The 27,931-nt window shown below is 58.1% G+C and overlaps 1 protein-coding gene across 1 annotated transcript; it reads left to right on the top strand.

The window, feature by feature from the left end:
• Window positions 1–622: 622 nt before the first annotated feature.
• Window positions 623–27,309, top strand: STRA6 (signaling receptor and transporter of retinol STRA6). Its single transcript, XM_033107659.1, has 19 exons — window positions 623–748; window positions 6,477–6,651; window positions 10,877–10,943; window positions 11,271–11,356; window positions 12,458–12,597; window positions 13,227–13,250; window positions 13,431–13,597; window positions 14,950–15,072; window positions 17,200–17,267; window positions 17,416–17,492; window positions 17,766–17,827; window positions 18,754–18,916; window positions 22,409–22,484; window positions 23,093–23,226; window positions 24,241–24,358; window positions 24,441–24,542; window positions 25,244–25,407; window positions 25,611–25,811; window positions 26,470–27,309. The coding sequence occupies exons 1-19, from the start codon at window positions 733–735 to the stop codon at window positions 26,637–26,639; spliced, it is 2,133 nt and encodes a 710-aa protein (XP_032963550.1). The 5' UTR covers window positions 623–732; the 3' UTR covers window positions 26,640–27,309.
• Window positions 27,310–27,931: the final 622 nt, after the last annotated feature.

Below are 27,931 nucleotides of genomic sequence, written 5' to 3'. Positions count from 1 at the left end.
CCCCTTCCAACTTGGCTTGGGCTGGGCCCTCTCCCCGCCTCTCCCACTGAGCGGCCCTGGCTCCGTCCTTGTTGCTACGCCTGTTATTCAGGGGTCCTCACCATCATTGGAAGCCCGTCCCCCTCCTAAAGCCTGTGCTCGTTGGGCTGCCCCACCATTTTATGGACTGCACCCCCCTTCTCCTTACAGGAGGATGAAGACCATTTTCCAGCTGTCCTGGGCATTTAGGGGCCCGCCTTTATCCCTTCCTACCCTCCCTGCTTGTCTCAGCACCAAGTTTTGGCACCTTCTGAGCCTTTTCTCCTCCCCAGTCTTGTTCGCAGCCCTTCAGGAAGGGGAAGAGGGAGCATGGTGTGCCCAAGCCCACCCCCTCCTCAGCAGTGGGGATCTGGGGACAGTCCATGTGGTTTCGGGGCTGCAGGTTTCGGGGACAGACACACAGCTGCCCCCGAGCTCCAGCCGTTTTCTGGGGAGAGACCAGGCTATGAGGGCTTGAGGAGAAAGCTCTCTGAGTGGGCCTTTTGAGTCTCCCCTTGGAATGGATCATAACTGAAATTTGAGCCCCAAAGCCCATGAAAATGTGGCAAACTCCTCCCTTCCCCTGGTCAGGGCCCTCAGCCCAGCTGGGCAGCAGCAGGACGCCAGGCCAGCCGCTCACGTTATTAAAAGCTTAGCTGGTGGTTCCCCTCCAGCTTGGTGCAATCCTTCCAGCCCTCCCCTCCCCTGTGATGGATGGTGACAAATGAGGGTAGGTAGGGGGTTCCTGAGCTCATCGGGGCCACAGCTGGGGAAGTCAGCCATCAAAGCCCTGAGCAGGCTTCTCCACCGAGGTGACTCCGAGGGCCAAGGAGATCAAGTTTCGGGCAAATGGTTGGGGGTGGAGAGTCTCCTGCAGAGACAAGCTGTCCTGTGTGTGGTGTGGGGCCCCAGCCAGCTGGGGGCCTGAGCAGGAGAGGTGGGGGTGGCGTGGGCTTCTCCGGTTCTGGAATCGCAGGCAGGAGGCCTGGGGGCTGGAGGAGGGGCCTGGCCAGAGTTGGTGGGAAGGAGGGAGTGCCTTTCTGGGAGGAGAGATCAAACACCTTGGAAAGCAGGTGCTGAGGACGTTGCTCGTTGCTGTTGCTCGGGGCCAAGTGCTGAGACTGCACAGAGAGTCAGCCCTCTGGGATCCCAGCCAGTGCTGCTGCTGGAGCTCAGAGGAGGAGGTGCGAGTTTTGGGGGAGCACCCTGTCTGCCTGGAGGGACAGGACTCCCCAGGGTGATCAATAAGGAGAGGAAGAGATACAGAAGGGAGAGGTCGAGAGAACGCCTGGTGGAGGTGGGCCAGGTAGGACTGGAACAAGTGGGGGAGCAGGGAGAGGGCGCGCTGGGGGAAGAGGACCAACACAGGCTTGGAGGCAGGAGTGAGCAATTCGGAGGGACGAAGTTGGGGACCTGCAGAGGCTGCACTGGGGGTGGGGAGCACTGGGGAGCTAGTGTGAGCTCCAGTAGGCAGGGAGACGGCAGAAGAGTCTTGTCTGAGTAGGGTCTGCTGGTGGGCAAGAGATTGATGGAGTGCCCTGTCCTCTGGGAACAACAAGAGAGCTCTCAGGGGACCTGGCCAGCAGCCAGTGTCCTCAGTGAGGAAGGAGGGCAGCACAAAGCCTCCATGTCAAGGCCAGACCACGGTGGCACCACCCCAAGGAGGATGTGCTGGGAAGGGAGAATCCAGGACTCTTGTCATGGCCTGCGGGCCAGGCCTCCTCTGAAGGCAGGCAACCTTCTGTAACATCTTGATCTTACAAGTGTCTACTTGATTGGCCCCCCAATGGGGGGCTCACTACTCTGTGAGAGTAGAAAAGCTACCTTTGTCCTGAGCTGAAATCTGTCTCTCCACCTTTCCTCCTCTGAGTCAGGTCTAGCCTCGTCCCCTGGGAGAGAAGAGCACGCTGCTCCCCTGGGACAGCAGGCTACCCTTCTCCTCTTCTCCAGCTTCCACATGCACACCAGAGCAGTGTGGCCCTGCTGGTGCTGTCGCTGAGGGAGCGGGAGGGTTCCAGGAAGGGAATGTCACAGGACGCTTCTGAGGCTCCCACATGGCATGGGGGCAGGAGGTACAGAGCCACCACTGTCTCTTGTCATGAGCTCAGCAGCCAACAGCACTGCCTTCCGGGCACTGAATGGGGTCAGGGGTGGACACCTGTGTGTGCCAGGGAGAGTTCCATGCGTGTGGAGGGCACTGTGGGCCCCGAGCTCTCTGGCTTGCATGGGGTTGAATGCACCTTGGGCCCTTATTCACCGGCTCACAGAGGGGCCAGGCTGCACAAGCAGGCAATGGGGCAGCCCCCCTTCCTGAACCAGAGCACCCCTTGAGAATTCTCTGACGCTGTACTGAGGCTCTGGGTGGTGTAGAACTTTTGAGGGGTACAGTTGCACTCAGAGAGCCAAGGGCTGGGATGGGAGGATGGTGAGCAATGGGGGTCCCTAGGTTTCTGCAGCCCTCACACCACAGTTTTGACCATCTTGCCCCAAGGGTCCTGGGAATGTGGCTGAGGTTCTGACGTATGTTCTGGTATGTTCATGAATATCTGAGGGTTCATGGAGGTGATACTGAGTTTCCAGGGTTCTTGTGCGGTTACAGAATTCTGGGCATGTTGCTGAGATTCTGGAGATGCTCCAGGGAGTCTGGGCATCCTTGGGGGTGTTTCTGCGTTCTGGGGCTGCTGCTGGCCTTCCCCATTCATCCCAGCTCACTCCTTTTAAGCTTGGCACTTTGCCCTTTGAGGATTCTGAAAACCACAGGCCAAGGAGGGCAGGCACGCATGTGGGCCTGTGACTCTGGATGCAAAAATTCCTCAGATTTAATCAACTTGAAGAAAAACATGAGGAGGAAGGAAGCCCTGTCCCAAGGCCTTCGTGGGCCAGCTCCAGCTGGAGGGGCAGGCCAGACGGCCTTTGTCTGCTCAGAGCCGGAAGCTTTTCGGGACCCCTCCCACAGTGAGCAGGGCTTAGCCATCCCAGTCTGTGTCCAGCTGGGAGCCCGGCTGCCGGGGCTGCTCCTGGAATGTGGCTTCAGCCTCATCTAAATGGGCTCACGCAGGCCACCGCTGGGCAGCCCTCACACCTGCCTTGCTGTCTCCTTACCTCTCAGACTCCCCTCTCAGCTCTCCTAAAAAACTGACACCTCATTCCAGCTACCACTGCTGACCCTGTCTGATCTTAGGGCCCTGCTCCAGGCCTCCTCCTCCAGGAAGACTTCAAAACTGCCCAAGCCATCTCCTCCCCGCCCCGCGCCAGCTTCTGCAGTCTCTCTCCCAAGTACATGCATTCTCTGGCCCCTGTTCTGATGGCAGGTGCTGGTCTCCTACTCTTTCAGGTGAGTCCTCCTATAAAGCCAGCTCCAGAGGGCAGCCCTTGGACTTTGCTGCCAGGCCTTCGGACAAATTCTTCAGGAGCACCTCATGACCACCTTTCTCTTCCCATTTCTTTTCCTTGCCAGCTTGCAGGCCCTGACACCTCAGAGTTAACCCTCCCATTTTGCAGATGTGAGCTCCAAGCTGTTCTATCTCCAAGCTGAGGACATACTTTGGGCTTAAGTAGTGGGGTCCCCCTCCTAGCCTGAGACATGTGGCCACCTAGTATCCATGGATATGCTATCCAACCTGCCTCCCTGCCCCCTGGAAGAGCAGATGGGGGAGTTGGGGGCCAGGAGTGTGGGTGTAAGGCAATGGGAAACGCCTGGCTAGTCATCGCAGTTCTCCGTGGCTTTGACCTTGCTACAACCTAGTGTACTGGCTCTACATTCCTGGGCCATGAAGTCACTGAGGGCAGGGAGTGGGAACCTGGGGCAGAGGGGAGCCCACAATCAGAGTCTCTGGGCTGGATGATCCACCCCTCCTGAGACAGAGGCAGGGCTGAGGCCTAGAGAAGCGAAGGGACTCACTCAGGGTCACAGGGGCAGCCCAGGGCTCAAACCCAGGTAGGCTGTCCCCCAACCAGGGCATGCCCCACTGCCATCTAGAAACCCTGCTCCTACCTCCTGGACCTGCCCCTGCCTGTTCCCCACCCTGCGCTGACCCTGAGCGTGGTACTGGGCACAAGACTGCCCTCTGGCCCCTGTGCCCACACCCGGAGACCCCAGGAGACCAGAGAAGTTCACTTCTTTCTCCCCTCTGCATGTCCCCAGGGAGGAGGGAGGGCATCTCATGGGTGCTGGGCTATCCCGGGAGGGGCGGTACGTCGCTTTAGAGCTGAGTTTGGTTCACACCTCTGCCTTGTATAAGAAGAGTGCTCCCTGTCACAGACTGAATTCTAGTTGTTAGCGGTATCATGAGGGAGATTTAAAATCAAGTACGAGTTGCTTGCTCCCTAAGCTATGGGTCTGAGACGCATGAGCAGCGAAGGGGATGTTCGGCTCTGGCAAGCCCGGCTGGGGACCCAGGGCGCAACCCTCGCTTGCACAGGGCAGGCCCACGGAGGAGCGACTGATGGTCGCCAGAAAGAGCATGGCTTTGCCAAACCTGGGTAAAAAGTCCCTCTGACCCAAGCCCTGTGCCCCCGGGGAAGGAGGGAGGTGGAGAAGAGTCAGAGCTGTGCTCTCAGGAGCTCACAGCCAGGCCTGGGAGGCAAGACGCACCCTGAATCCCTGAGATCGGACGAGCAGTGTGGGCTCCTGCCCATCGGATAAAGTTCAGGCTCAACTCCGAGACACTGACATCTCTTTAGTGGGGGAACGGGAGGTCAGAGCCCTCTTCTTGGAAGAGGGGCCACTTGGGCAAGAGGGGGAGGAACCAAGGCCACCATAGCACTCAGGTCTTCATTCTGGAAAGCCTTGTATGGTGTTTGGGTGGGGGGCCGTTAGGATTTCAAGCCCTATCTTCTCTGAGCCTTCACCTGTGCGGTTCCCTCTGCTGGGAACACGCTTCCCCACACCCCTACTCCTCAACCCCACCCTCTGCTTAGCTGACTTTCCTGCCCTCGGATCTTCACTCAAAGGTTCCTTTCTTCAGAAAACACCCCATTCTCTTGGACCAAATGCAGTTTCCCATGGTACATGTCAGGGCATCCAGCCTTCTTCCCTTTATGACCCTCTGACACCTGAGCTCATTTACCTGCTTGTCTGTGTCCCCTGAACTGTAAATGCTCACATTCCAGGGTCTAGAACAGTGCTGGCACTTAGTAGGTGTTCAATGAATTTACGTTAAAAGAATAAATGGATGAATGTCTTTTAAAAACCTTGTTGAACGAATGCCTAAGCTGGGTAGGGCGGTGGCCAGGCCCCCTCTGGGGTACTGGAAGGACGTGGACCTTCAGAGCTTCAGGGTTCCTGACTCCCACCCAGGCTAGAGGCCTGAGAACGTGCTCTCTGCCTTCCTCTGCATTTTGCTTCACCCCCAACCCATCTGGGCTTGAACAAAGAGGGGGAGCAGAATGGGCTGGCAAGGAGAGGGGGGCGCAGGGGTGGGGGAGGCAGCTTCTCAGGGGAGGCAGGATGGAGAGGAACCCCAGCCCCTGCTCAGGCGCAGCCTTCCTTATCATCACCCGCACCCTGGAAGGAGCAGGAAGCGGGCGGTGTTCTTGCCTACTTGTGGGTCTGGTTCATGTTTAAAGGACTAATTTGTGCCTTGTGGGGGTGAGTTATCTCCTTGTGAAATCAAGTTGGAGAAACACAAATGTTTTACCAGTGAGATACATGCTGCCTCCTTCATGGAAACCCAGGAGAAGCGATGGACAGGCCCCGTGCCTGCCTTTGCCCAGCCCCCGCTGTCTCCTTGGGTTGCCAGAATGAGTGTGGGGCACTGCAGATGTCGTGGGCAAGGTCCACAGCTTTGAGGCAGGCACTGAAGGCAGGTATGCACACCCCGCCAGGGGTAGGCCCCGTGGAGCTGGGCCCTCCTGGGGGGGTGAGCGGGGAGAGGACCTGGTGTGTTCCCACCATTGAGGTCCCAAAGGGGTGGTCTCAAGGGAGCTTGAACAAAGAGGGGGATTGGGCTGGAGGGTCTCGGGTTCAGCTGGGAGGGCCCGGCAAAGTGCTAAGCCCGCCCTGCAGCCCGCCCACCCTTTCATCTCTGCAGCTCCTTCCTCCCTGGCGCTTCCTTGAGTGTGTGTCTGTGGGTCTGTCTGAGTGGGTTTGGGGAGGGGGAAACAAGGAGGGGGTGTTTCTGTGGGCAGCTCGGATTGGACAAACCTTCTTTGAAAATGGTCCTTTGAGCAAAGGCCTGCTGGTGGGCAGTCAGACAGATAGACACACAGGTACTCCAGCATGAGCCCAAAGACCCCAGGGGAACACTACCCCTAGAGGGAGAGCTACCTCCTGCAGCACCCAGAGAGGACAGAGACGCCCTGCCCCTTCTCCCAACCCCCTCTTCCCGTGCCAGCGGGATCAGGCCTTCACTCCCAGACAGACTTTTCCCAGAGAGCTAAAAGCAAGAAAATAACCTTTAGTATTAAAGAGAAACATTTCTTTGTTTGGGTTCCTTTCTTTCTATTTTTTTCCTAAGCCTCTTTTCACATCGGTAGTGGCTCTTTTCCTCTTGTCTGGGAGTCAAAGAAGAAGGGTCCGAGAATGTCCAGCGCAGCCGGGAACCAGACCACCTCAGGGGACACAGACGACTATTCCTATGGCAGCTGGTACATCGACGAGCCCCCGGGTGGCCAGGAGCTCCAGCCCGAGGGGTAAGTGGAAGCCTTGGCTCCGTGGCCAGCAGAGTGGGGTGTGGCAGAGGTTACTGGTGGGGGGAAGAGAAGACCCTGGGCAAGGGCTGCTGAGATGGGCCCTGTCACTCGTTTGTAGTGTGACCCTCGGCGAGTGACAGCCCCTCAGGGCATCAGTCTCCTCATCCACTGTGGGAGACCACAGCCCACGCCCAGGCGGTTGCCTAAACAGCACCTGTGTGGTGTGTTTAAAATATAGATTCCCGGGCCCCATTCTTAAAATGGGCGACTCTGGCCCGTAGTCAAGATGGAGAGTGCTGGGTGAGCGGTTGAGGAAGTCTCACAAGCTGTCAGCGGGTTCCTGGCCCCTGTGGTGACTGTCTGGGGGGTGGTATTAGCAAGTGTCAGGTTCTCGGGACAGCTGGGGGCAGGGGAAGGCAGAGAACCAAGGAAGAGAGCCTGGTAGGGGAGTCTCTGTAAGATGAGGAGGTCCTGTTTCCTTTTGCAGTTGTGCTCGGGCCGGCTGGGAGCGAGGTGGCCTTCGCCCCCCACCGTGTGCCCTGAGGACTCAGGCCACAGCGGCCTTTGGCCTTTGCCCAGACCGGTTCTATCTTTGTTTCATCTGGGCACCCTGGCAGAGTAGTTGGGCCACACTGTGCCCCCACATGCTGCCAAGGACGCCTAGCTGTGAGGTCCCCAGAGCCCAGTTCTCCCCTCATCGTACTTAGTTTCGGCCCTGGCCCCACTCCCCTCCTCCCTGCTCTGTCTGAGGCTTGGGAGAACTGGTAAGGTGAGGTGGGGAGTTGCCAAGCCAGATGTGTACACATCTGTTCTCCATCATCAAGAAACTGGAGAAGGAGAAATGCTCGCATGCCTCCCCAGGGGCTGGGGCTCTGGCTTGGCCAGACTTGGGTCACTCTGCTGGGACAGAGGCCCCACCCAGGCCTGGGGGGAGGAACTGCTGTTTGCAGGGCTCTGACCATCTGAAAAGCAGCCCCTTCCCTGGCTGACCCTGCCTCGTGTACGGAGTGGGAGGAGCAGCAGAATGGGGGTGGGGAGGCCCAGGAGCCCCAGGAGGACACGGATGGGGACCCTGAGCCCAAAGCTGAAGCTGTGTCCTTAGGCGCCTCAGGGTCTGCTCATTGGCTGGGGTAAGGCCCTGCAGCCAGCTCTGTGGTGAGGGCATTTAGATAGGGCCCTAGAATAAAGCTGGGTAGGTGGCAGGCACTGGGTCGTGGGGAGTCCTACCTCTAATGTGGGTGGCATCTAGAACTGGCAGTTCCTTTATTCCACTGCAGGGAAGAATGAAGAGGTTTGTTTGAACCTACTTACTTAGCCAAACCAAGTGGAGCCCGCCCCCTCAAAGGTGGGTGTGGGAAGCAGGGAGCCCAGGTGAATTCCAGAGGGGAGTTTGGGCTCCTCTCGCCCTGTGTGAGTCAGACCCCTCAGCGAGGTGGGACGCCAGAGCTTTGCAGAGCCCTGTCAGTGGTCCCCCTCTGGGCCTCAGGGTACCCCAGCAGGCCTGGGAGTTGGGACTGGTGGGCACTGGTGACAGCTGGGATGGACTCAGTCTCCTGGTCACATTTATTCATGTGTCCCTGTAGTGCCAGGACCTGGTTGAACAGTTTGGGGGCCGAGTCTGATGGGGACGGGGTGTCATCTGGGGTTTTGCATGCGCATGGGATTGATCTGCATAAGCCGAGCTGGCTCTTTCCACCCCCTGAGTCTCCTCTGGCCAGTTATGTGCCCAGCTCGATACGTGCCCATGTGCTATCCACCCACCATCAATACTGAGCTTCCCGGCCAGAGCCTGTGGACACAAACCTCTTCCCTCATAGACTTCTTACTTCTCATCTCCCAGTCAGATGCAGGCCTGGGAGACAGACTACCTCAGTTTGAGTCCTGGCTCTGCCACTTTACTAGCTGTGTGATTTGGGCAAGATACTTAGCCTCTCTGAGCCATGGTTTCCTTCTCTACACAAGGGGGATACGAATAGTGCACACCTTGTGGGTAATAACTGAGTTACTACATGGAAAAAACAGTGCCTGGCACCTAGTCAGTGTCTAGTAAGTACAAGCTACTGCTGTCGTTATTATTCAAATCTAGCCACAGAAATCTCCTAAAATCCCAAATACTGCCCTGCTCAAACACCCTCCGTGGCTCCCCAGTGCCCCCCATGCCTGCTGTAACCTGCTCTCAGCATACCTTCTGGGCTGCAATCAAGCTGCAAGCCTTGCCTGTCCCCAGCCACACAGCCTACTGCCCGTCACTCTGCTTCCCCACGCTCTTCCCTCTCCATGGAGCTCCCTTTCCCCTTCTTTGCTTAAAGAGATGCTAACCATCTTTCAAAGTAAAGCAAATGCCCCTGGCTCCGATGCCTTGCCCCAGGGTTCTCTCCCTCCTCTGCAACCTTTAGCACATGCTTATGCCTCTTCCAGGATCAAGCTCCCCACCCTCCCTGAGGTGGTGCTGTGTCTGTCATTCTGTGTATCCCACAGCACAAAGCACGAGTCTATGAGCCATTAGCCAAATTTCTCTTGCTCAGACCACAAACATCTGGAGCTCCGTGAGCCTCAGCCAAGCTGAGTAAGAGGTAAATGGGGCCACCAGGTGGTACAGAGTGGGCCACAGGTGCCCCCAGACAGGGCCCTGGAGAGGATCCATGCTGGTGGCGGTCTCCTGGTTTGGGGTGAGTGGGAAAAGGGTCAGGCTTCTCCAGGGACAGTTTGCTGAGACCCCACCCTGGCTGGCCTGGGGGACTGAAGGGACAGGACCTAGTCAGGTGAGGAGGTGCGTAGTGAGAGGGCCTAGACAGGTGGCTCTCAGCTCGTGGCGCTGAGAGGCCCTGCCAGCCCAGCCCCAGCCCCCTGCTGGAGTAAGAGGCCGCAGGGTTGGAAGCCGGGACTCTGAGGCCTGAGCTCAGACAGAGGGAACCTGATCCCCCAGTGGCTGCGACCCTACCCATGAGCACAATTCCACTTTCGGGAGAGGCCAGCTCTGCCCTGGCCAAGGCGGTGTACAGGACAGACGTATTCTGTCCCTCCTCCCCAAGGACCAGCCCAGGTGACCAGGTTCTTTCGTGCTTCTCTCTCTCTGGGATTTGCTGAGAGAAAGCAAGCTCCGGGGAGACTGGGCTTCCAGCAGAGTCCTCGGGCTCTGCGCTCACCCTGCAGATGAGGCCATGGGCGTCCTCTTTATCACGCAGCAGGAGGGTGCCCAGGGGGTGGGAGAGCCTAGGCAGGGAGGCCCAGCTGCAGCGCAGAGCTTCCTCTGATGCCTTCCCGCCTAGTATCCTCCCTCTGACACCCTCAGGCTTCACCTGGGCAAACCCAGAAGTCTCCCTCTCCCAAGGGACCCAGTCCTGTCTGCTCCTCCAGGTCCAGGTCCAGGTCCAGCTCTGAACTCAGGGCTCCCACCCCTTTCTCTGCCACGTGACCAGTCGCGGAAGTTTCCGGGGAAGTTGACGTTTCCGTTGTGCTCATTGATCTCTTTATCTCCACCATGGGCCTACGTCTGTGCTCAGCTATGTCTAGAGCAGGACCTCCGCCAGGCCATAGGGAGCCTTTGGTAATTAGAGTAAGGGACCCCCATTTAGATGTATGCAGCTCAGGAGGAGCAAGGCTTGATGAGCCGTGTGGCCTGGATTTCAGACCACACTCATTTCCCTGGCTGAGCGTCCTTGTGCAGTGTGCAACCTGTCCAGCTGTACATGGAAGGCCTTCATGAAAGGGGAATGGGAAGAGACATAAGTCCTAGAAGACCAGTACAGTCAGACACAGGCCAAATTCAGATACCAGTGAGGGGAGGACAAATCGTAGGGCCAAACGCCTCACTGTTCGACCCAGGCAGTATCTCAGCCATAGTTGTGAGGAAAGTGTGGGGCCTGGAGCAATCAGGAAGGCATCCTGGAGGAGGGAGGGATAAAGTGGACCTTGAAGGATAGGAAGGATCTGGGTGAGAAAGAAAAGAGGTTAAGGCCGAGCTGGCCCACTCTGTTTTTCCTGTGTCCTCCCCTGGGAGTCCCCTGTCTCCTTCAGCCCTGGAACCTCGAGTTGGCACAAAATCAACACCCCATAGAGGCATGAGAGCCCCAGAAGGACCTTGAGAAGGTGGAACTGGGCAGGCTTGTGTAGGAGACCTCAGAGAGGTGAGGGAGTAGAGCCCCAGTGGACAGCCTGGAGCCACACCCCGGCTGCACACCCTGGGGACCTCCACTCCCTGACCCAGCCTTCACTCACTCTGCAGAATGGTACCCTCCTGCCACCCCAGTGTGGCCCCTGGCCTTCTCCATGCCTGCCTGGCCGTGCTGTCGGTGAGTCTAACCTGAGTCCAAACTGGCTTGCAGCCTGCTACCAGCCTGGGCAGGGGCAGTTATGTTCCCTGCTGGGGCTGGCGAAGGGGGCCCCTGAGAGCCCAAAATGTTGGAGGGGGTTATCCCAGAGTGGGAACCCAAACCAGGATCAGACCAAGTCCAACCTCTCAGACTTGTCACCACTTGGCCAGTCCCAAGATACCACGAGTGTACATGGGGGCGGAAGGGTGAGTGGGGGGTTTCCTGGGGCCTGAGGCCAAGCGCTCCGACAGCCCCCCTGGGAAGGCCTGGGCCCCCATGCCCTCCCTCCACTGTGCTCCCCTTCAGGTCCTTGTGTTGCTGCTGCTGGCCATGTTGGTGAGGCGCCGCCAGCTCTGGCCCCACTGCGGACATGGCAGGCCCGGGCTGCCCAGGTTGGTGCCCTGGCTTGGTCACCCCCACTCAGGGGGTACCTAAAAGCCAGTTCTGGCCTTAGGGATCACCCTAGGGTTCTCCCCATCCCCACTCAGATCTCCAGCTTTAGTCGAGGACCCCCAGAGGGAGGGGGAGGGACCCACTCAGGTCCACCTGCTCCTGTTCCAAACCCTAAGGACCCAGAGCCCAACAGGGCCCAGCTCCAGGACATGCCTCATCAGCCAGCCTGTGGTCTGCACAGGCCATGACCACGCCATGCCATCGTGACCAGCGTTTTTCCTGAGGGTCTCACCTGGACCCTGATGTTGATGGCAGATTTCTGAGGGACTTCCCACCCTGACTCCTCAGCCCTGCGGTCCTAGAGCCTGGGATGAGGATGACCCTGAGGAGACGAGACAGGGCAGAGTTGTGTGGCAAAGAGCACAGGGTTGGGGGAGGTGGTGGGTAGAGCCCCATGGTAGGCGGCCTTGCAGCCTAGACCTGGGCTGAGCACCAAGGTGAGTCCTGCTGGCTTCGTGGGGAACTAGCCTGGGGTTCTGCCCTGCCTGGAGCAGGGCTTGGGGAGGAGTGAAGCCGGATGGCCCTGTCAGGGCATGAGGGCAAGCTGGACCGCAGAAGCAGAGGGTCTGAGCAGCTTGCCCTAAGCCCTAAGCCCAGAGCTGTGCGGCGATGCCTGGGACAGCTGTGTCCGCCGTCTGCCCTCTGCACTGGGCCACACCCAGGCCAGGGCGGCAGCTGTTGTGCAAGGATGTTGTGACTCTCTGAGCTCTCTGAAGGTCTGCCAACCCAGACAGAGCAATTAGTGCGGGGGCTGTTGTTTCCTGAAGCTTCCAGGGGAGCGGGAGGGGGCCGTGCCCAGGAGTGTGTGTGTGTGTGCACGTGCATGTGCGCATTGGGGGTGTGTTACCCGGTCACTCTGCCACAGGGCCCAGAACCTGATACACAGGAGGCACCCCATAAATATCTGTGGAATGAGTAATGAGGGGCCTCCGTTTCCCCATGTGGGAAGTGGGCCTGACTCAGCCTCCCTGGTTTATGGAACATGACATGACGTAATGGCAGTGCAACTCCCTTCTGCCCTGTCCCTGCCCCTGCACCAGCCCTGTAGATTTCTCGGCTGGGGACGGGCCCTGGACCGTGCCCGCGGCTATCTTCATGGTCCTCTTCAGTTCCCTGTGCCTGCTGCTGCCTGCCGAGGCCTCGCTGCCCTTCCTGACCCTGGCCTCACCTCTCAGCCCAGGTACCCCGTACAGCTGAGACCTGGGCCTGGATGGATGGGTGGGGTGGGGCGGGAACCTGGAGCCTCAGGGCAGCGCTCTTGTGTGGTGACCCAAAGAGCTCCCCACCCCAGGCGTGGGCCGCCACTGAGAACACAGTCCCCTTACCCTCCCCAGTGTCCCTCCACAATGCCGAATCCTCCCTCTTGTTGGTCCCAACCCTTGGGTCAAAACTGCCCTCTCTGCTTCCTCTGTTCTTGTGCAAACCCCACTCCCAGGAGGGAGGGCACTCTTGTTGTTCACGGGCACAGGCTGAGTTCCCCGCCAGCCCAGCCCTGCGTGAGAATGAAGGAGGATGGGCAGGGGGCCAGAGGGGTCCTGGAGAATTGAGCTGGGCTCAAGGAGGTGACGGTAACAAGCACAGCTACCACCGAGAGGAGCCACTGTCCTGTGACATGACCTCCATGATAATCCAGTCCTCACGAGTCCACAGTTACGGACCTTAGCCCCACTTTACAGGGCCAGGGGAGGAGATGATAAGAAAGCAGGGACTTGATGTGCTGGGGACTAACTTAGGCATCGTGCTAAGTACTGTTCACATACCCTCTCATTTGGTCTTTGCTAACTTAGTACTTTTATTTCCACTTTACAGATGGGGAAACTGAGACTCCAAGAGGTAACTGGCCCAAGATCAAAGAGCTGATACTAGTCAGAGCCTGGATTTGAACGTAGGGCTCTTGCCCACTGAGCCAGCTGAGGGGCTTGGAAGATGGAGACAGGAGAGAGGGCTGGGTGGGTGGGACTCAGCCCACACCTGCCCCTCCATCATTTTCTCTCTGCCTGTCTTGCTTTCCAGGGTCCTGGAAGATGCTGGCCCTGCTCTATTACCCTGCCCTCTACTACCCACTGGCTGCCTGTGCCACAGTCAGGCATGGAGCCTCACATCTGCTTGGCACCGTGCTTTCCTGGGCTCACTTTGGGGTCCAGGTCTGGCAGAGGGCAGAGTGTCCCCAGGCGCCCAAGGTAACCACTGATTTATAATGGCCTGGGGCAGAGAACATGGGGGGCTGCTTACACCAGCGTGATTCCTTTCATCTCTGTATGCTGGTCTTTCCTACAACCTTCTGCTGTGTACAGGGTTCCACTCCTCTAAACATGTGCCGTTCCATGTGGCCCCTCTATGAAACAAGGCAGCTGGGCCAGCCCTCAGAGGCTTCCAGTCTGGAGGGGGCAGGAAGGGGGCAGGGGCAGAGGAGGAGGAAAAGGAAGCCTGAAGTCCCCCCGGCACCCCTTAGTGAGTTCCCTAGCCTTCCCTTGGCCAGGCTGGAGTGGAAGTGAAGACAGATGGAGGATGGCAGGCAATGAGTCAGAGTATGGTCTCAGAGGGCTAAAAAGAGAATTCCAGAACCTCATCTGGTTCACTGGCTGCTGGCTGGGGGTGTGAAGCTGCCCAGTCTAGAGCCCAAAGGGTTGGGGTGTAGACTTCGGAGCCAGACAAGCCAAGTTTGAATCCAGCTTCCTTCCTCCATCCATCCATCAAACATTGGAAGCACATATCTGTATCAGGGACATTTTCAGACGCTGGAATACAGCTGTGAACAAGGCACACGAGGTCCCTGGCATCCCAAGAGCTGCCATTCCAGTAGGGGAGACACGATGAACAAGGAAACACAAATGTGCAAGATGATGCCAGGGGCTGCTGAGTGCTTTGAGGAGAGTGTGTCGCCTTCCTGAGACGCTGTTTCCCTGTTGATGAAGTTGGTGTCACCAGTCCCTCGGGGAAGAGCTGAAGATAAGCTGGTTTCTTTAAGAGCAGGGACTTGATCGATCTTTTCACTACCCAGAAACTGGCCCATACTAGGCCCTCAATACAAATGTGTCGAATAACAAATAAATGGGTGAACGTATAAGAGCCCAGCCGCAGGACTTCAGGGACAAAGACCTCAATGCCAGGAGGTAGGGCATGTCCTCCCCTAACGCCAGGTGGCAAATCGTACATAGACAAACTCAGGCCTTTGTCTGATTCTCAGGGGCCTGTGTCCAAGTGCCAGGAATATAGGGACACAGAACATGGGGGTCCCTGCTTCAGGCCGTTTCAGGCCATACTGCAACCTGCTGGGCTACATGACCTCCTCCCTTTGGCCACGGGAGCCCAGAGGCCTAGCGGAGGGGCAGGCACCTCTGCAGGGCCCCAGAAGGGGAAGTGGGAGTGGTGGTCCTGAGTGGCCCAGGTTGGAGTGGGGTGACAGGACCACAAGCCTTCCCATGGCCCCCAGACTACCCTCAGGCCCGGGCGTGAGGTGGGAAGGGAAATGGACCCTGGCCTTTGGTTGGAGGACGGAGGCAGACGGCAGGTGTGTCTGATGTTTGTCCAGATCTACAAGTACTACTCCCTGCTGGCCTCCCTGCCTCTCCTTCTGGGCCTTGGATTCCTGAGCCTGTGGTACCCGGTGCAGCTGGTGAGAAGCTTCAGCCATAGGACTGGAGTAGGCTCTGAGGTAAAGGGGGTGGGCTGGGCTCCCCGTCTGTTGGTCCCGTATCTGTCGCCATGCTTGGTGGAGGGCCCAGCACACACTGCACGTGCTCTGAAAGGTTTGTTGAGTCACCGTGTGACTGGTTAGTCCTCCCTTTTTAGGCAAAGGCTAGGGCAGGCCCTTAGCTGGCACCCAGGTTATCCAGGGCACCAAATTGTGGGCACAGAAGGGACTCAACAAAGGAGAAGTAGGCCAGAGCCAGTAAGTCATAGCTCTGGTCTGAACCACTGGGGCCTTGTGCCTGATGGGGGTGGGGCGCTCCAGATGCTAACACGGGCCTGGAAGCACTCAGGGTAGAACTACATTATGAACCAACTCTCGCTGGATGTCAGATAAAGGGGAGGGCTTCCTGGAGGAGGCAGACTTGAGCAGAGGGCTGAAGGACAGGGAGCATCTGGAATGGGGAGAGAATAAGGAGAAGACCTTGCAGGCACAGGAAAGAGCATGAGTAAAGGGGCAGAGATGGGTTGCTTCTGTTCATGCCTGATTTGCAGCACCTGGCAAGTGTTAGAATGTGATAGACACTCAGCAAAATATTTCTGAAGTTTTGCATAGATGGATCGGTACATCTTGTCAAGAGAGAAGTCTTATAAGATATGGCAATCTTATGAAGAAGCCTTCTGAGCACCAGCCAAGTGCCAGTCCTGGGCGAGGTGCTGTGGACTCAGCCGATTAGCTGTGTCTGGCCGCCAGGAGTTCCCAGTGCGCTAGGGGAGATGGACACAGCAACATATATTTACAGCAATGTCCAAAGTGCAACAGGAGCTCGTCCAAGTGCCATGGGAGCTCCCATGGAGGGGGGGTCAAGTACTCCTGGTGAGAGAGGAAGAAGAGGAAATGTCCGCACAGGCCCTCGAGAAAGGCTGAGGACACAGGCAAAGGGCTGGTTACTCTCAGCTGGGGAAGGTGAAGGAAAGGCTGGAAGGGCGCGTGTGGGACGGACAGCAGGGAGGTGGTGCTGCCACGTGGAGTGCTAGATGAGGCCAAACAATGCACAGTTGTGAGTGTGTGGCGTTTAAGGGTCTGGTGGGCCGTTGGCTCGTGGGCCTGGAGCTCCGGGGAAGGGATGGCACCGAAGCCCAGAAAGAAGTGAGGTCCCCAAGGAGAAATGGAGGGCGAGGGGAGAAAAGGCTCAGGTTCTCCAGGGTCTGCCCTGGGTCCCCATGGACCCACCTGATTCTGGGTTTGGTTCTCATATAGTAGCAGTAGGGTTCTGAGTATTTGTCACCACTGCCTCCTGATCCTCTGGGGAAGCCTGTTGTTCCCTCATTTTTACAGCTGGCTCAGAAGAGGGGAGCAGCTCCCCAGGATATACAATACATCAGGCACTGCTCTGCCTCAAGGAATCCCTTTCCCTCCTCTTCTAGGCACCTTCTCTGCCTTGCCTCTCCCCCATTGCATGTCTTTCCTGTTGAGAAGTCTTGGGGGAAATAAATCCTCTTTGGCCCTTAGTCAAAGAGGTTGAAGCCTCAAAGGACACAGTCAAGCTTTGGGCTAACCCACACCTGCCCTGGATCCCAAGATTGCCATAGCAACAGATGACAATGGACTATATTCTCCTAATGATGGGGGCAGGGTCCACCCCTGCTTCTCATGGGTTCCTGTCATTTGGCAGTCAGCTTAAGGCCTGGAATGTGGCTTAGAGAAATCTGGTCACCCTTGTGACCTCCCTGGAGTAGACAGGAGGCCTGGTGGGTCTGACCTGGAATAGCCCCATCCCGTGTCACGGTCAGGGGGGTGCGCTTGGGACACAGGCTCCCTTCTGCCCCAGGCTCAGTTAGCAGAGGCCCGAGGGCCACGAGGGCAGCAGTGACGAGGTGTGACTGAGTAAAGCAGGAAAGGACTGGAGCTCGACCTTAGGGAGAACGTCCCAGCATTGAGTGTCCTTAGATGGCAACCCATTAGTCTCAGATTTGTGGAGGAAGAAAGGGAAGCGTTGGGGGCCTGGGCCTCGTGCCCTAGGCCTGCCGTTCTCTGCACTCCACCACAACCGAGAGGCTTTACAGAGCACCTACTGCGAGCCCACTCAAACACTCGGAGCCGGGGCCCCAGGGACGGCTCAAGGCAGCTCTCATCCGTCTCTCCCCACAGGGGCGGCAGAGCAGATACGCTGAGGAATATCTGAGGACCCTCCTTTGTCGGAAGAAGCTGGGAAGCAGGTGAGGTCCTAGGCAGTGGGCAGGCTTCTCTGGGGGGCTGGCACTAGGCAGCCTGGTGGGGCAGAGATGAGCAATGAACCCAACTCTGCGGCTCAGGGCACGGGCTTCTCCTGAGTCCCGACCCCCACCGCCTTGGGTCTTTCTGCAGCTCCCATACCTCCAAGCATGGCTTCCTGTCCCGGGCCTGGATCTGCTTCAGACACTGCATCTATACTCCACAGCCAGGTATGGGAGGAGAGCTGAGGTCGGGAGTGGCAGGTCACCTCCCCAGTCCTGTTCACAGGACAGCTAGAAGGCCAGGCCCTCCTACCTTAGAACCCTGTCATCAGGAGGAGCAACCAGCTTGGACACGGGCAAGCCCCTGGCCTGGGCTGACCTTGGGTTTAAAGTCGGGGTTCTGTGAACCCTGGCCTTTTTCCTGGGCCCCTGGGGAGGGATGGGGGCTCCTGGGCCTGGGTGGTACTAGGCTCACCATGCCCCTCCTTTTCGGGACTGCAGGCTTCCGACTCCCCCTGAAGCTCGTGCTTTCCGCCACCCTGACAGGGACGGCCATCTATCAGGTACGTCCTGCTTTTGCAGTGCCATTTGCCTCTGGACCCCTGAGCCCAACCCCCAAACGTGGATGGCTCTGGCCCTGCTCAGCTCTCCAAGAGCCCACAACCCCAACCAGCTGCTTGTGGTGTCTGGGGAACACGGCCTACCCAGAGGGAGGGGTGGTAACTGCTGGGCTCACAAAGAGTCAGTGCATGAGTTTTGGAGTCACATAAACATGGCTTTAAATCTCAGCTCTATTATTTACCTCCTGTATGACCTTGGGCAAGTTACTCAATGTCCCTGAGCCCATTAGCTCAGCTGGAAAAGGAGGAAATAGAATTACCTTTCTCTTTGGGTAGTTGGGAAGATTTAGTGAAGCAATGCTTGACAAATCCTCACCACTCTTCTACCATCACCACTACCCCAAACAAACAAACAAACAGGCCCAAATCCTGGCAGGCAGGTATGATTTTTCTCCATTTTACAGACGGGGGAAATTGAGGCTGAGAGAGGTGGATTTGACTTGGCCAAGTTTCCACAGCTAATATCTCAGGGCAGCCAGTATCTGAATCCAGGTCTGTTCACCGTCAATGCTGGTGCTCATTTATAGAACACTTTGGTGTCTCCACCTGGGGAATATTGAAAGCTTTATATTCTGAGGTTTAGATAGCTGATTGACAGACAGGGGTAGGTAGACAGTTGTGCTGCCTGAAATCATACCTGTGGCCTATTAGACTAAAACTGGTTCTGCTTTTAACGTGCTGACCAGAGACATGAGGACACTGCTCGTGGGGGCAGGTCAGAACACCAGTGGGTGCGGGGGTGGGGCACGGGGAGGCGGCCAGTGTGCTGCCCAAGTTTCTCCCCTGATGTCTCCCTGTGGCTTCCTGGGATGGCAGTACCTGGTTTGGTACAGCCAGGCCCCAGCGCCCTTATTCTGGGGCTCTTCCAGGTGGCCCTGCTGTTGTTGGTGGGCGTGGTACCCACCATTCAGAAGGTGAGGGCAGGGATCACCACGGATGTCTCCTACCTGCTGGCCGGCTTTGGGATCCAGCTCTCTGAGGACAAGCAGGAGGTAGTGGAGCTGGTGAAGCACCACCTGTGGGCGCTAGAAGGTGAGGCCCTGGGGGTCCCTGAGGGTCCACAGCGGGGCTGTGAGCTGGGTGGGATACCTGAGCTGGCTGCCCTTGGGTACGTCCCTTCCCCTCTCTGGGTCTCAATTGCCTCATCTCCAAATTGGGGCGGTTGGAACTTCCAGTCCCAAGTCTCTGAAATCTGAAGGGGTCTTCTCAGCAGCTCCTCGTCTGCTTGTGTGTTGTCTACTGCCCTCACGCCCAGTGTGTGCCCAGCTCTGCAGGCTGGAGACGGGGAAGGTCGTGTGTGTGTGTGTGTGTGTGTGTGTGTGTGTGTGTGTGTGATGAGAGGATAGCCCTGGGGCCTGTGCTGAGGGTGGGGGAGGAGGAGAGGAGCAAAGGTGTGGGATGGAGGCCAGGATTATGAGCTCATCCTCATGGCAGGCAGGTGAGGTCGAGCAGGACACATGCTCTCTCTTACCCGGTCCCTGTCCTCCCAGGCCACCTCCTTGACAATGAGCCCCCCCATACCAACCTCCCCTTGTGGGGCCGGTGGCTTTGACAGGCTCTAGCCCTGGTACCCACCTCCCAACTCCAGGCCCTCCCAACAGCCCTGTGGAGGACGCTGAGAAGTGTCCCCACTTGACACATGGGGAAGGACGACCTTGAGGTTGTACAATCAGGCACACATGGAACCAAGAGAAGAAGGCAATCTCCTGACACCTCGCTGGGGCTGTCACCACCACTTCGAGATAAAGCCTGGTGGTTCAGGATCACGGGGCCTGCACTCTGTGCTGACCTGGGAGCCCCTGGCTACCTAGGCTGCCAGGATTGCAGGTGGAGGTGCGACTGCTCTACAGCTGTTCCTGACGGCTGATGTCCTCATCCGCAGACCAGGCACGCTGGGAGTGGGGAGGGGCAGGGGGTGGAATGGGCACACATGAGCACGTGCCGGCTTCCTTCCCGATGCCACTCACACCACCTTCCTCATTGCCTTTGCTCCCACACCATAGGCTGCCTTGGAACTGCGGCTGAGGCCCACAAGCTGGACAGGTGACAAGTTCTGGGTGGGCTGACATGACATCTCCAGGGAGATTTTCCAATCTAGGCCACAGGCAGGAGTAGACACAGCCCTCATTCGCCCACATTCAAGCTAAGACCTCACTCACAGCAGCCCTGTTAGGTCAGACACCTCTTGGAGCATGAAATCAGGGGTCAGAGGCAGAAAGTGACATGTCCCAGACAATGGATTCTTCTTCTACTCATCACACCTGCCATTTATAATCAATCACATGCTACACTTCCAAGCCCAAAAGTTTCCACTCTGGATCTTAGATGCAGGTGTAAACAAAAAGCAGTGTTTACTCTCCTAGTTCACAGGTGAAGAAAACAGAGGCGCAGGGGCGTTAGCGAGATGTCCAAAGCAGTCAGAGAGCCAGCGTGGGACTCAGGCTGGGGCTGGGCTTGGGGCCCTGTTGTTAGCCTAAGGAGCTAATGCCTTCTGAGCTCTGGGGCCTGTTTTAGGGCTGCCCCTGCCCCCAGCACCTGAGCCGTTAGCCTGGCAGCATTCAGAGAACACTCACTCTGAGTCAGGCAGACTAGATTAGGATTCCTGCTCCATCCCTTACTAGCTGTATGACCTTGGGCAAGGCACTTTATTTCTCTGGATCTCAATGTCCCTAGCTGCAAAATGCGTGCTGAAGCAACCAAGGCGACCTTGTCCTTGAGGCCCTGGATCTGGGGCGGGGAAGACCTTCACCAAGCAGGTCCCAGAAGGGGGCAGGTGCAAGGTCTCCGAGGAGGCAAAGCACAGGATATGAGCGCCAGGATTGGGCGGGACCCAAGTTTGGAACCAACTGGAGAGAGAGAGGAGCAGAAAGTAGACAGACGTAGATTCAAAGCCAGGCCTGGCCCAAGGGGCCTTGCTACCCCTCCATCCCACATCCACCTATTCACTCACCTGGGTCAACTCAGCAGGCGGGCTCCTGTTCTGGCAGAAACGTCTACATGCACCCGCTCTGGCGCGGAGCTGGCTCCCGCTGGGCAGATGGAGCAGGGCAGAGCGGCGCATGTCCAGAGCTTTCTCCCAGGCTTACTTTTCAGAAAAGTGCCCCCTCCTGCCACTGGAGAAGTAAGCCCAGGGCAGGCAGGGAGACCGGGTTTCTGGAGCAGTCAGAATTACCTGTTAACTTTAAAAATCCCAAGTCTCAAGCCCCAGGCCTGACTTTAGAAACCCTGACGCTGGGACCCAGCCTCTGATCGAATAAACCCTCCAGGTGATTCTGAGGGAAGCCACTGCGCCGTCGCTCTATACCTGTCAGTTGGTTAGTTGATTTCAATCAGTTGCTCATTGAAGGAAACCATTAAGTCTCTGTCTTTGGAAAGCCCAGCGTAGCAGTTCTCAGCACTGGCAGCGGCCGGAATCTCCGGGGTTGCTTTCACAAAAGCTAAGGCCTGGGTCCCAGCCAGAAACTGATTTCATTGGTCAGGAGTGCAGCCTGGGCTACGGGGATTTTAACAGCCCCAGGTGATCCTAACGGGCTGCAGTGCCACTGCTCCGGCACCTGGGCTACGTGCAACTGGTGCTTGCCTTTCCCACGTGTGCTTGCTCCCCGAGTGTCTGGTGGGGACACAGTGACCGGGAACACTTCCCTGGGCTGGCTGAGATCAGGGTGCTGGCGCCCTGGGCTCGTGCTGGGTCCGCTTGGAATGGTAGCACATCTGGCTCTATTCTTTCCTAGCATGTGGCTAGCAGGTCAGACCCTGTGAGCCGCAGCTTTTTCCTCGGTCCCATGTCTTCCTGTGCCTGTGCTGTAGGGCAGGGTGAGGCTGGGTGTAGGTGTAGGGTGGAAAGGGCACAGCCCGCAGCCCTGCTTTGCTTAAGCACCAGGCTTGTTCAAACACCATGCATTCTCCTCCAGCTGCTGGTGAGACAGCAAACTCGTGATCTGCGTGCATGGTCGGGGTGGGCTGGGAGCCGGGGACGAGAGGCCACGCCCAGAGGAGACGGGCAGCAGTGGCCACCTCCCCTCATTCTGATGGACTCAGGCTACACTGAAGTGCACTTGCATCCTCTGTTCCCTGAACAAAGGCCATTGACATGGGCCTAGAGGAGGTTCTATGGCTCATGTCATGCTGGGAGATGGGCAGAATAGCAGCATGACAGCTGGGCGATGAAGTGACTGCCTGAAGTCCACACGGCCAGGGAGCCAAGGAGCTGGAGGCAGATGGAGGAGGTTGGATGGAGTCTCTGGCTAGGGGTCACACAGCAATGGATGCAGCAGACCCGGCCGGATCTGCAGCCTCAGATGTGGCCTTTCCCCGTCTTGGCCACTGTGTTACCGGCAGAATAGGCTGGCTGTGGCTGTCAACTTACACTGGGTCTGAGAACGGGGAATGTGGAAAGAGGCCTCTGCTCAGAGTGGGGTGTGGGGCGGGGTACCTCCCACCCAGGCACACCCTGGCAACAGTTCAGAGGCTCCCAGGAGACCCTCAAAGCTCAGTCTCCCTCTTTGCTCCCTCTCTGCCCTCTAGTTTGCTACATCTCGGCCTTGGTCCTGTCTTGCCTACTCACCTTCTTCGTGCTGATCCGCTCCCTGGTGACACACAGGTTAGTGGCAGGCTCAGTGCAGACGTGGGGAGAAGCAGAGTGTGATGGGCCTGTAGGACCCCCAACCCAGAGCGTCTGTGGGGAAAGCCTGGGGCTGCAGGGAGGGAGGGTCTCCGCAGGCCGGTTGTCCCTGAGCCCTGCTGCCCAGCTGCCTCGAGGTCCTGCCCAGGGACCTTTTCTCACAGGCTTGGCCCCACTTAGAATGGTAGTCAAGGCCCCCAAGCCTCTGCCTGCCTGGAACCTTGCCTCCAGTCTGGTGTCCGAGCTGTGAGCCACTTTCCATTTTTTCCTGTTGCTTCTCACTTTCCTGACTTGGCTCAGGATTCACCTTCTGCCTGAATTTGTCTCCCTTGATCCCTACCCTGCCCCCAGCAGCTTACTCTTATTCAGCCTTTAAAACTGTACTCAGTCCTCACCTCCTCTGTGAAGCCCTCCCTGACCCCAGGCTGGGTTAGTAGCCCCTACTGGGCTCCCACAGCCCTGGGCTTCCCTACCATGGGACGTAAACATGGCCATGGGACGTAAACTGGGAGTTCAGCCAGAGGCTGCCCCACAGGAGGAATTTCGGGAGCTCCCTGAGATCCCTGCCGTTCTTACCCCCACCCCAGGGCCAACCTGCAAGCTCTGCACCGAGGGGCTGCGCTGCGCCTGGGCCCCCTGCCTCAGAGCCGCCATCCCTCCCGCCAGGCCATATTCTGTTGGATGAACTTCAGCGCCTACCAGACTGCTTTTACCTGCCTTGGTGAGCCCCACTAGCCCGCTCTCCTCGGCCTCTCCTGGCCCAACAGTGGCCCCAGTGAGGGAAGCGAGAGTGCGCTGCAGGCTTTGACTGCCCCTGGGTGTCTGCCTGTGCTGGGCAAGCTCAGGGACTAGATGAGAAGAGGGAACCCCTCAGGCCTTCCCTGCCCTTGGAAGCTCACTCAGGGGGGATCTGGGGGGCACAGGAGCCCTTGGAGAAAGGATACTCCTCATATAAGGATGGCCCCTCGGTGCCACCAGGTGTTTACACAGGGAGTAGACCCAGGGCTGGAAGGTAGGAAGTTCAAAGAGGCACATTCCTGCTTGTCTGAGGGAGGCTATGCCCTGACGGGCTGCCTCGGGGGTAGTGAGATCCCCGTTACTGGGGACATGCAAGCAGGCTTTCATGGCTATAGATGGGGTCTGTGAACGGGGTCCTGCCTTGAGGCAGGAGGGCTACATTAAGTTTCAGGCCCCTCCAGCTCTAATTTTCTGATTCTTCCCTTGGGCGTTGCAGTGACTAAAGCCCTCTGAAATGTGGAGGGCTGGGGCCAGTGTTACAGAAGCAAGGGCCTGATTTCTCCCCCTGCTGGTTCCTTCAGTTCTCACCCCATCCCCTGGTGGGAGGAGGAGAAAGAGAAGTCATAATTCCTCATCTCGGTGGACTCTATTGCTCCCAAGCCCTCCTGTACCCGGATTCCATGTAAACAATTAGCCAGTGCTTTAACAGACAACTGTCAGGCATCTACCGTGTGCCAGACTCTGGCTAGCAGGAAAGCAAACATTAATTTAAAATGCAGTCTTGTTCCCAAGGACTCAAGAGGGATTGGGAGAAAATAACGTTTAGAACGCAGTTGGTGGTTTTCAGAGCTGCCACAGACATGATCTCATTGGGTCCTCACGATAGGTGTTCCAGGTAGAGCAGGGCTCTTTCAAAGCCCTCGGGTTCCTGGGAGTGGCAGGGGTGGGCTGGGCAGAGTGGCAGAGGCTGATGCTCGTCCCCTCCCCATCCCGACAGGGCTCCTGGTACAGCAGGTCATCTTCTTCCTGGGGACCGTGGCTCTGGCTTTCCTGGTGTTCATGCCCGTGTTCCACGGCAGGAACCTCCTACTCCTTCGATCGCTGGAGTCCTCGTGGTAAGAGAGGCAAGGGGCTGAGGGTTGTGGGACCCCTTCCCGGAGGGCCACTAACAGTGACACCCTCCCACCCCTCCCGCAGGCCCTTCTGGCTGACCTTGGCCCTGGCTGTGATCCTGCAGAACATGGCAGCTCACTGGATCTTCCTGGAGACTCACCATGGACGGGCAGAGCTCACTAACCGGTGAGGCAGCTGCTGGGCTTGTGGCCGTCTCGGGCCCCCAGCCTCTTCTCCTCCTGTGCCTCTCTTGTTGCGCCCTTCTCCCTCCAAGGCCATCTCTCCCCTTTCTGTCTCCGGGAGCCCAGCGGGCAGTAAGGAGAGCTGGCTTCACCCATAGAGAAAGGGGACTGCAGCCCCGCCTAGCCCACACACCTTTCTGTTTAGCTGTCATGGTGCCAGAAATATCCCAGGAGCCTTTTCTGCTTTGGGGATCAGCAGTACCCCCTTCTGGATCCTCTGTGCCCTCAAAACCATGCACCTCCCTCTTTGTAGGAAGGAGGTTAGCAGAAAGACCATTTCTGGGTTAGATGGGAAGGCTGTGGGAGGACCTTGGCCCCAGGCGGGACCCAGAGGAGGGAGGTGGGAGACTCCAGGGTCACAGAAAGATGCAGGTAGACCTGGACTTGAACTTCAGCCCTGCCGCTGAGCAGGCGGCAGCCTCAGCTCAGCCACCCGCTCTCCCTGCACCTCAGGGAGGTGCCCTTTCTATAGAAGGGTAACACTGCATGTCTCCAGGGTGGTGGGGAGGACCGGCTGGTTGAGAGAGTGGGCCCAGAGCGGGCGGGGTGCATACCAGGTTTACTCAGGAAATACACAGCAGCTGAGCCTGACCCTGAGGAAGGGGCTGCGTGGGGACCTGCCTCAGTCTTTCCCCTCCACCCCAGGCGCATGCTGTACGCGGCCACCTTCTTTTTCTTCCCCATCAACGTGCTGGTGGGTGCCGTGGTAGCCGGCTGGCGAGTGCTCCTCTCTGCCCTCTACAATGCCGTCCACTTTGGCCAGATGGACCTCAGTCTGCTGCCACCTAGAGCCGCCACTCTTGACCCAGGTAAGGCCACAGGCCAGGGCCGAGGAGGGCTGGGTTGCTCAGGCAGCCGGAGCAATAAGGGAGGGTCTGCGGGGACCTGGTCTATGTGCAAATCTGTTCACAGAGGGGGGCTGGGACCACCATGTAGTGTGTGTGGCCGGCCCATGTGCTCAGGTGTCCATGTGCAACCACGTAGGGTGCCCAGGGCACCCCGTGTGTTTCAGGGCCTGTCTGGGGCCCTTCTACCCAGCACTGCCATCTCTCACCCACCCCAGGCTACCACACATACTGCAACTTCTTGAAGATTGAGGTCAGCCAGGCGCATCCAGCCATGATAGCCTTTTGTGCCCTGCTCCTGCGAACACAGAAGCCCCGGCCTCCCGGGACCCCCCAGGATGGCCTCAGACTCAGGGCGGAAGAAGAAGGTGTGCCTTCCCCGGGGGATGGGAGAACTGAACCCACCTAGCTTCTCCCAGGAAGGAGGCACGCCCCCCTTCCCCCAACACGCACCACTGAGTGGGTGCCCGGAAAATGCTCACTTCCTTTGTTCCTGGCCTGTCTGTAGGAGAGAGGAAGTGAGAGTTTTCCTGGCCCATTCTGGTAACTTTCTCTCTCTCTCTCTCTCTCTCTCTCTCTCACACACACACACACACACACACACTCACGCTCAATCCACATGCGTGCACACACACACCCTGTCACACAGAAAATGAGATGGCCATTTTGCCCCCTCCCCAGGCCACCGCCAGCTCTCTCTCAGGTGGTAGTTCTCCTTCTCCCCCTTCCACCCTGCCTGAGAAGTGTGCAGGAGGGAGGGGGACACCAAGCTGTCTCTAAGCCCTTGTCCCAGCCCCACCTCCAGTCCCTTTACAGAGCTCAGCCTCCCCCTCTTCTGTCTGCCACCTGCAGGGTGACATCCTAAGCCTTTACAAGCAGCCGCACACTTCTCCTGACACCTGGAAACCCAGCCTCAGCAGCCTTCCCACATACACTGGGGTCTCTCAGACTCTGCTCAGATCTGGGTGGGGGTGGGGCAATGGTCTGGGCTTGCCGAGTGACTCACAGGAGGTCTCCCCCTTTCAGGGATGCAGTTGCTACAGACCAAGGACCCTGTGGCCAAGGGAACAGGGCCCAGGGCCCCCCAAGGCAGGGCCCGCTGGGCTCTGGCCTACACACTGCTGCACAACCCAGCCCTACAGGCCTTCCGGAAGCGGGCCCTGTCAGGTCCCCAGGCCACTGGCGCCCAGTCCTGAGCGTGAGAGAGGCCCAGCCACACGCTCCCATCTGCACGGAGTGCTCCCCCAGCCCCTCCCTCCCAGCTCTCCCAGCGTCACCCTGCCGTGTCAGCCTCTCTGCTTAGTACCAGCTCTGCCAGCAGGTCCCCTGGACGAGGACCCCAGTGGCCAGCCCCAGAGACTGGAGGTCACCCTGGTTGGGTGGAGGCCTGTCCACACTACAAGTCTCAGGTGGGCTCTAGTCTGCCCCCTTGGTCTTGGAAGCCAGAGGGGGCTCTGGAGAAAGTAACTGGTGGTTTAGGCCCTTGGTCCAGGAGCCAGTGGAACCAGGGCGGAAACATCTAGGCCTCTCCCCACGCTGGCTCTGCTGCCAGCCTCCAGGGCACACTGAAGCCTTGGGCACACTGAGGTTGGTGATTCCGTCTGGGACAGCTTCTTGCTCCAGCTCAGCCCCGCCTCAGCCTTGGACCTCAGCACCTCTCTCCTGCAGCGTCCGCCTCTCCGTTCTGGGGCCTCGGGGCCTGCAGGGCAGCCGGGGAGGAAACCAATGGGTTCCTACAGCAACAGAGTCACGGCTCACACCTGGCCCCACGTGGAGCTGCCCACACTTGAGAGCCTGATATTTTTGTAGTTGGTATGCCTTTAGATACTATGAAAGAGGTTAGTGTATTCCCTGTAATAAACTTGTCCCTGAGAAACAGTCCTCCTTAGGGGAGGGACACGTGGGAAAAACCGTCCAAACAGTCCATAAATCAACACAGGGTTTGTAGGGCTTGGGTGGGGGTGCGGTATTCTGGCCACATGCTGGGTGGGGCCCCCTGGGTGGAAGGGGCCGAGGAGACCCCCACAGCCACATCCCTTTGGGTGGTGGAGGGCCTGGGGACCCTATGATGCCACCCCTGAACCGTTTGGGCATTGGCTTTGGAAGTAAGACTTATTCTGGGTCCTCAAAAACAGGCAGGACTTGGGGAGCAGGAGAGATTTTAGGAAGATGGGGGAGTAGTGTGAATAAAGGTGCAGTAAAGGAGCTATCCCGATGGGAGCAGCGCGAGGGTGCAGAGGGCACAGGCACCTGGGGGTCCCTTCTCCTGCTGGGGACTGGTGGAGGCTGTGTGAGCAAGGCTGTGGGGTTCCCTGTGGGGCTGGGGGCGACAGAGGGGGAGGAAAGTGTGGCCACCCCATAGATCTGGATCAGTGGGGCCTCGAGCAACGTCTGCGCAGTTAGTGGAGACCAAACCCCGCCCGTTCTTTACTTCCCCCACCCCCACTACAGCCTCAAACACACATGACGCCAGGGGTAGGGCCAGGGA

This window comes from Rhinolophus ferrumequinum, chromosome 6 (genome assembly GCF_004115265.2).
Source record: "Rhinolophus ferrumequinum isolate MPI-CBG mRhiFer1 chromosome 6, mRhiFer1_v1.p, whole genome shotgun sequence".
NCBI lineage: Eukaryota > Metazoa > Chordata > Mammalia > Chiroptera > Rhinolophidae > Rhinolophus > Rhinolophus ferrumequinum.
This window is presented reverse-complemented; position numbering and strand designations above follow the sequence as displayed.